Genomic DNA, 9307 nt, shown 5'->3' on the forward strand with positions numbered 1-9307 from the left:
CTTAAAATAAAAAAGAAAATAAATGTACACTACGTTTTTTTATTTGCACAAGGCAAAAAATACATGCACACAATCAAATTGACGCATGCACCTTTAAGGACTTGCTATCTATCTTGAACGTAAACAGAATCTGTTTTTAACTTTGGAACGCTCCGCGAATCACGTGGTGAAAACGTGCGCAAGGAGTGGCTGAAAAGGAGGCGGGAACGCTTCTGTTTAGACCAATCGTTTGACAGGTAACACAGGAGAGATCTTTAGGAAGTAGCTAAATAAACTGAAGTATTTTTCTTTTCGTAGGTTGTTCGTGGCTTTGATAAATTAATCCGTCAGCTGTGTTTGATGTTTTTTTTATTGCATTTACAGATGGCAGCTATGTCGAATACATTGCAGTTTAACGTAGTAATAGTCCGTAAACCATTTTAGCTAATACACTTTGCATGTTAAATGCATTACCTGCATGCATTTTAAGAATTCTACTGTTATTTTACATTTGCAGGTGGTAGCTGTTTCGAATATATTGCAGATTGACATAGTAATAGTCAGTTAAACATTTCAGCTACCAAACTGTGCGTGTTAAATACATTACCTGCATGAGTTTTAAGAAGTATTTCTTCTGCATTTTTAGAACTATTCTCAAAATATTAATAACACTAGTATTTTTCATGCAGAGTGTATTTCACTGGTTGCTGCTGCAGACTAGTTCAGGACTAAATCCAAGCCAACTGCATTGTTTAAGTGCATTAATCCATTTAGGATAGTGTTGTGTGTTTTATTCCACTAAATGTAACATTTAAAAGAAGCGTTCTGTTTGTATGTAGCTACCAATGTTTCATGTAGGAATTTAGCTCATTAGCACTTAAATGATATTTATTGAAATGAGCAGAGGCTTAAACTGAGTCTCCTCACAACCAGACTTGTGTGTATCCTAGTTTGTGCTCACTTCCTTGTGGGCTGTGGCTACTGTAAGAACATAAACCAGAGGTTTATGCATTTGAAATGACCAGGAGATGTATATTTAAAAAATATTAATCAGAAATACGCAATAGCAGTATTCAATTCAGGTAGCCTTACTATATAGGGCCCATACGTTTTTGGCGTGAGTGTCAGATAAACAAAAAGCAAACAATTCCATGATGTATATGTTGAGCTCATGTGTCTCCCTCTCTTGCTTGGCCTGTCACATGATCTCCAGACATATTAGTGTTGTGGTGCTGTTGAAGGTTTTGCTTCTTTGACATAATGACTTGAGTGACCTCTCTGACCTCCAACATAACCTTTGACTTTAGTCACCCAAACTATTTATCACAGACAACCCATTGGGAGTTAGCAGGTTACCAGTGTTGAAATAGTGTTGAAAGCAGTTTGACAACATATGTGTTACATGTATTAAAAAATTACCTTTATTTTTGTGTTTTTGTGGACTGTTCATTCTTACAGGATACAATTTATTAAGTCACTTAATACTTAACACTTAGTATAGTATGTGTATCTTTATTGATCCCAGGTGGAGTTTTTGAAATCCACTAAATCCATATGCTACATACTGTCAATAATAATCAAGGAGGTTTCTCTATTCTCTCTTAAACAACTACCTTAAAAAAAACTAGCAATCAAAGTCCAAACTAACACAGGAAAACCACAAAATACAGTCCAGTAACTTGGTTTCTAAATTATATCCAGATGCCTTTGTATTGAGGAGTGGTTTTATTGAGCTGTTGCTATGCAGAAGCGCAAATTCAAACCATCAGACTGATTATGGATAATACAGAGTAAAATTTATGTGTACCTCTGTAATTCCCACTCCCCAAAATGAGGTTATTGCTAAACTTTAATTAATCTATTTGGGGAATCATTGCAGCGTGAAATCCCAAAAGGAACCCACAGCATATGAAGATCACTGTGCTTTGGCAATCAGCCACAGTGGTTGATGTGTATGTACTGACTTTCATCACAACCCTGAGCTACAGAAACACACCAGTTGTAGCTGTACTTACTACAGTAGATTGTGTTTTTAATACTGGTGGAAAAACATGTCCTCTGTGAGCCAATCTAAGAGAGGTCAATGCAAATGGTATGTAAAGTATTTCCAAAGACTCCTCTGCTGTAACCATTTGTACAAACATAAAATAATTTTATATTCTGATTGTGATACCATTTTTTGCTGTCCATTGCCAGAAATGCAGGCACACAATACCAATGTGTATGATAGGGATCAAGAGTCATAAAATAATATTCCACTCTCATAGGATTTTGTGAAACTTAGTTGATGATCCTTAAAAAAAAAGAAAACTGTGGTCTTGTTTACGTAGCCAACCTTTGATTTGTTAAACTTGCTGCCTCCCCCTCCCATGTGACCACATCCTGGTGGTGAGGAAATTCACATCCCAACAGATCAGGTCAGAGGTGAAATTATCCACTCATTTAAAGCTCTGGCCCTGAAGGAAGCTGTTACACCTCCTCAGAAAACCAGCTGGCTGTGAGTCTCCCTCTACAGGGGCCAAGTGAAATAGTAAAAGAAACATTGTACTGGGAACTGTTTAGAAAATCAAGGCTCTGTGCCTGACTGCTGGCCATTACCCTTATCTGTGATGTTTGAGGTATATTTTACATTATATTAATATTTATATTAAATAAATATTAATACTAGTTTACACTGGTTCTTGAAATAAAAAAAAAAACCATACCTCATTAGTAAGGAACACAGCCCCCACACATGAAAACAGCAACAGTAGATTTATTTATGATTTCCACAGATCCATGTGGAAACCAAAAGACATCTAACATTACCTGAATATCTTCACCTTTGTCAGAAATTCCAGTCACCTGCCGCCTCTATTCACAAGTATACTTACAAAATACTGATTATAGCCACTAGATGGGGATAGAGAAACATAAAATAAACAACACCATAAACAGCAACGTGGAGCAAACCATTGTACCTACTGCAAGACTGACAGTAGAATAATCAAGGTCAGTCAATAACATGACATCGTTTCAACTTAATAACATGGCAGCATAAACGGCTTGGTTTGACCTATGCATGATAAAATAACTGAACTCGAAACATCCCCCTTCTCATGAGAGATGGAGCACAGTGTTCCGCCCAATTCAGAGTGAGTGTGGTCCACCCAAACCCCCCCCCCCCCCCCCCCGTCCCCTGCCCCACTGTACTGCCTTTGTCCAAACATTTGGGACAGGATGTAAAGGGAAAGAAAGGCTTTAGATGGAGTCTCTGTCAGGAGGAGAATGAGGTGTGTAAATGACATGCGGATTGTGTTCAATCACACCGCTTAATGAGTCTTGTGGTATTTAAGCTGGATCGCCTAGAAATTTAAAGCAATATTCACAAAGCACTGAGTAGAAATATGCAAAAATTTACATCTGCCTATTTAAATACATCGGACTATTCCCAGATTGATCCATATAACATTCAGTGCAGGGGTGGCTAACCTGCACCATTCAGAGCCTCGTGAGCAGCCCCTGAAGAGCTTTAAAGAGAAAATAAACACATTCACTATGAGTTTGATTCATGTTTTGAATAAAATGTTATTGCTGGGTCCTGTAAAATATGTGATATGTGGTATTCTACAGTTATTACAGCTGAAACAAATATGAAGGCACTCTTGAACAAGGAATGAGCAGGCTATCCCTGTAATCTTACCAAAACATTCAGCAATTGGTATATTATTCAGTGTAACAAATTCATTTGGAACTGAAAACATTTTACTGAAACTCATTGATAATGACACAAGTAAATTCTGGCTCCAAGTGAGAATTAGGCTAGGCACTCCTGATTCCATCAAATGAAGGGACACAGTGTTTCTCGCTTCATACTCATGTTTAGAGCTTGTGGTATGCCTGGAACAGGACTAGCTTTATGCCAATTAGCAAACACACTTGCTAGGCAGTCAAGGGCAAAACAGTGTAGCCTTCAAAGCGCTGAACTGAAGTAAATGACTACGTATTTCCCTAGACCCCGATGCTCTACTTATCAGAGGAGATTAGTGAAACTTTACCATGGAAAGACCCTGGCTATTATTCACATGTCTTCATTCAACACAGTGCTATAATCAGGAGATCAGTTGTACTAAGTAGAGGTGGAGTCTGTACAGATCAACCAATGTTATGTATTTGATATAAGGCAAAATACAATGACACAATGTGAAGTCGAAACAAGTTCGTAACAAACACAATAAACAGAGAGATGGGTTCGCTGCGGATCTGTGGTAATGATGTCAGGGCTGATCAGCAGTAGGGGAACCCCTGCATCAGTCTAATTCAGGCTGCAGCTCACGTCACGTTAACTAGAATTACAATGCCCAGACATGTGAGTGTGAGTTGGTGTGGATCTCTCTAGAAGAGGGTTAACAGCATGTAAAGCTTACTTCCTGTCTTTGGTGGGCTTGGCCCTAGGTGCCCAGCACACATGCAGATGCAATCTGGAGCTGATTGTGAAACTCCCACCCTATTTACCTAAACTCCCAAGGCTGAGTGACCAAGTCTTGGTCAATACTAGAGACACAAAAAGCAAAGACACACACGCATGCACATGAACACAGATATAAGTGGACAGAAACATAGACAGTAACTTTTGATAGGAGGACTGTAACTTTCCTTCTTATTGCTTGTGATCAAAATCTATGTATGTCCATATATAGGTTTTGGTCACAAGCATGGAATGTCTATGTGATACAGTTTTGTGAAGTATTTTTGTCAAAGCACCATCTATGTGGTATTTGTCATTTTTGCCTGTTATGTTTCAAACTGTTTTATAATATTCTGTCTTGCCTGTGTTGTTAAGAACAGAAATAGCTATAAAACATGTGAAGACTGATGAGGTTGCCTTCAAAAACATCAGCAAGGCCGTTTACGGGCACAGGGCCATCACGTCCCTGACCTGGAACCAATCTGCATCTCCATCAAGGCTCTGTGATGTCACAGAGCAGACTGATCCTATATCGCTGCGGAAGGACAGGTCTTCTTCTGTTTTTCTCCGCCGCTTCACAGATGAGACATGGTGGAGGGTGCATTGTCCAGTGAGGTATTTCCCAGCCTGGCCGTCCTGGTGCTGTCGTGCCTGGCTGTGGCGCTGACCGCCCTGGTTGTATGGAGCATGGCCGTACAGGGGCCCGCCTGCCCCTCACTGCCCTGCCTGCCTTCACTGCCCCTGTTGGGCAGTCTGCTGAGCCTGAGGGGCAAACTCCCCCCTCACCTGCAGTTCACCGAGCTGGGGCGCAAATACGGGGGCCTGTTCGGCCTCTATGTCGGACCGCACTACACCGTGGTGGTCAACAACTTCAGGCATGCCAGGGAGGTGCTTCTGCAGAAGGGGAAGGAGTTTGCAGGGAGGCCAAAAATGGTAAGTGATAAACATGTGTCCATGGAGTATGTGTGTATGTGTGGATATGTGTGTAAATGTATGTGTGTCTGTGTTTCGACCTGTGTGTCTGTGTGTGTATGTGTTTGAGTGTGTGTGTTGGCTGGGGGTATAGATTATAAGCAGAGAGATTCTGCATTTGTTAGAGGTGCAATTCATAAAGACATGCCAAGGTGATTAGTCTTCAGACTTTGATCTTAGAAATTCTGAGCACAGATGAATTGTGCAGAGATTGAGTAAGGAAGGGCTTGCACAATTCAAAAGGCTTTTATCCAAACTCTTACAAATAGTGACCGGCCACAAGTCGTAACCTCACTCCAATCCTGTCCATGTAGGTGACCACAGAGCTGCTGAGCCGAGGGGGCAAGGACATTGCCTTTGCTGATTACAGCCCCCTGTGGAAGTCCCATCGCAGGCTGGTGCACTCCTCTTTCGCCATGTTCGGAGAGGGCACCAGCAAATTGCAGACGATTGGTTAAGTGGCCCTTACTGCATATTTAACCACTGATCAAACAACATGAGGAAATGTGGACTGTCATCAAACTTGTTGAAATACCTACCTCCTACTATTAAAAACTTTCAGATATCATTTATGAAATTAAGGTGCAATGCATTTTTGATGCAAGTGTCTGTTTGGTTTGTGGGAAATGAAATTTTATGTTTAAGTATGAGTTACAGATCTGTTTTAAACACATGCATTTATAGTTCAGGGAAATGTAGTTTAGCCTGATCATCTTTTATTTCACTCAAAGGAAGGGCTCTCGCAGCTTTACAACATCCCTGCCCTTGTACTATCCACTGGTCAGCCAGCACAGCTGGGTTACATTGTCTGAATCTGGGCAGGCTGTGGTGCTTATGTCATCCTGTGTGTGCTTCTTGGACACAGTGTGTGAAGAAGCCACCGGTCTGTGCTCCCACCTCCTGGCAAGGGCAGGGCAGCCCCTGGACCCGGGTCCGGTCCTGATGAGGGCAGTCACCAACGTGGTGTGCACCCTGGTGTTCAGCTCCACCTACCAGCCACATGACCCTGAGCTCAAGGTCGTGATGGAGTACAATGATGGCATTGTGCAGACCATAGCTAGGGGGGGTCTGGTGGACATCTTTCCCTGGCTGAAGGTACCTAAAACTGTTAGCGTTTTCTGCTTTCATAATGACCATAAAAATGCCTCCATCTTTGTAATGCTCCCCGGATAGAAGGGGATTTTAACAAAAGTGGGTCAGAAACCATTTTTGCATGTTCAAAATAAGCTTTATAACAAAAGAGCTTGAGGTGCAGGACTGCTCTATTCTTTCTCCAGGTTTTCCCTAACAAGGACATAAAGAGACTGAAGGAGTGCATCAGCGTGAGAGATAAACTACTGTGCAGAAAGCTGGAGGAGCACAAGGTAACAGAAGATGGCAAACAGCAGAGGGTCTCTTTAAAGAGGACTGAGCAATTGCTGGATGGTTTGTTGTTGCGAGTAAATGATCATGAAACAGTAACAGGCTCTAAATCTATGGTACCAGTCAAATGTTTGGACACACCTGATTAAGATAATGGGACACATGCGTTCAAAGACATTTTGATCTAAAGACTCATGCTTAAACACTTGAAATTTGTTTCTTAGACAAATATAAATAGTGAAGTTGATGCCTGTGTATGAAATATTTCTAAAAAAGGTTTTTATTTTGCCTCTTTGAAGAATCTAAAATATATGATAGTTTTGATTTGCTTAACATTTTTTTGGTCACTGCATGATTCCATTTGTGTTATTTCATAGTTTTGATGTCTTTTCTAAAACCCTCCTATGAGTAGATGTGTCCAAACATTTGGTTGGTACTGTACATGAAAAAAATATCAATAATAATAGCACTGGGATTATAGCTGCTTAATTATGATTTACTGGAGCATGGTCTCATGCTCAGGAGCTGCTCTTTTGATAATCAGTAAGTGACTAATGAGGTTACCTTGTTACTGTCAGTGACTCATCCCACCATCTGAAGGAAAGTGAACACAAACAACAAACTCTGACCTTCACAGATGTGAGAGAATAGATTTAGTACCCTCCAAAGTTAAGAGAATGTGCACAAAACTCCACAGAGAGTGAGAAGAAAGCAAAGGATGAATATTTAAAACTACTACATTTTAATCATTTGCTTCACTTCTGTTTCATCCAGGGTGCACGTGGAGATGATATGCAACTGTAGTACAATTCATTAACAACACAAAAGACATGACTGCCTTCACAATATTATCCCATAATGCACTGCATACACCTGTCTTCACTGTAAAAGGTGCCTCCACTTATCTGGCATCAGCAGCCACAGAATGTTTTTTATTATAATTTTTTTGAATATCATTTGTAGTGATTTGTGTCAACATACACAACTTTATCAGGTGAAATAAGACACCCCCGCTGTACCGCTCACTACTTTATAGTTATTCATATTATGGACCTTTATAAATTGCTTCATGTGTATTTTTGGCTGTGCAGGCCAGTTACAGACCTGAGGACACTCGGGACCTGCTGGACGCTCTGCTGAAGGGCCAGCTGGGCTCGGGAGAGGAGTCCACCATCACAGACGATCACGTGCTGATGACTGCGGCTGAAGCCTTCGGTGCTGGGGTGGAGACCACCTCCACCACCCTGCTCTGGGTCCTGGCCTTCCTGCTGCACCACCCGGAGGTACATGCGGCAGCATCAGCCATAAACGCTGTGGTTAGAGTGTGTCCAGGGAGCACAGGTATCAGGCATCAGCTGGCTCAGAACTAGGTCAGGCTGAAACTTAGGGCCACCTACCTCTCGCAGATAAATTGAGCGCTTCCAGGGATGGAGACGTGAACCTTGAGACAAGCCTTGTGCCTGTGTTTAAATTCTAAAACGTGCAAAAAAAGACTGGCATTTCTGTATCTGGCGCTCAAACAGAGGCGATGGTCACTGTAGTCTCTTTGTACGGTCTTCAGGTGCAGGAGCGGATCCACCGGGAGCTGGACGAGCAGGTTGGGGACCGGACCCCCTCCCTGGCAGACCGAGGCAGGCTGCCCTACCTGGAGAGCACCCTGTGCGAGGTGATGAGAATCCGGCCCGTTAGCCCCGTGCTAATCCCCCACGTGGCTCTGCAGGACACCAGGTAACCAAGGAAACGGAAGGGGAAGGGAGCATTATTACTCCCTGTTACATTATTACATTATTGTCATTTTAGCAGGTGCTCTTATCCAGAGCAGTTTACATAGGTTACAATTTTTTTACATGTTGCCCATTTATACAGCTGGATATTTTCCGAGGCAATTGTGGGTTAGGTACCTTGCCCAAGAGTACAGCGGCAGTGCCCCAGTGAGGAATTAACCAGCCTCCTTTTGGTTACAAGCCCTGCACCTTACCACTATGCTACACTGTTGCCCGTCTGTTACTCATTATTATTACTACGTACCCAGAGGGGGTGGGGGGAGGGATAGCAGCTCACCATGGTCCGGTCTGTGTTCTTCTCTCAGCATAGGAGGGCACAGCATCTCCAAGGGCACCCGTGTGCTGGTCAACATGTGGTCCATTCACCACGACCCCCAGCAGTGGGAGGAGCCCGAGAAGTTCAAACCAGGCAGGTCAACAAATCCTATAAGAATGATACAAGTTGGAACATGAGGTGCTGTGCTAATTTATTCCTCTCTCCACCCCCACAGAGCGCTTCCTGGACAGCGAGGGCCACCGCTTCTCCCCGCCCTGCTTCCTGCCATTTGGGGCAGGGCCCCGGGTGTGCGTGGGTGAGTCTCTGGCCAAGCTGGAGCTCTTCCTCTTCACCAGCTGGTTGCTCCAGCGCTTCACCTTCGGCGTGCCCCCGGGGGCCCCGCTGCCTGACCTCCAGGGGCGCTTTGGGGTCGTTCTCCAGCCACTGGGCTACACTGTGTCTGTCACCCCTCGCCCCGGTTGGACAGACCAGAGTGTGGCCACGTAG

General features: G+C 43.0%; 1 protein-coding gene across 1 annotated transcript; it reads left to right on the top strand.

Moving 5' to 3' along the window:
* Window positions 1–5014: 5014 nt before the first annotated feature.
* Window positions 5015–9307, top strand: LOC118793629 (steroid 17-alpha-hydroxylase/17,20 lyase). The gene is made up of 8 exons (XM_036551856.1): window positions 5015–5359; window positions 5713–5851; window positions 6264–6493; window positions 6676–6762; window positions 7852–8043; window positions 8322–8488; window positions 8850–8953; window positions 9036–9307. Exons 1-8 carry the CDS (start codon window positions 5015–5017, stop codon window positions 9305–9307), a joined length of 1536 nt encoding a protein of 511 aa, XP_036407749.1.

This window comes from Megalops cyprinoides, chromosome 18 (assembly GCF_013368585.1).
Source record: "Megalops cyprinoides isolate fMegCyp1 chromosome 18, fMegCyp1.pri, whole genome shotgun sequence".
Lineage (NCBI taxonomy): Eukaryota > Metazoa > Chordata > Actinopteri > Elopiformes > Megalopidae > Megalops > Megalops cyprinoides.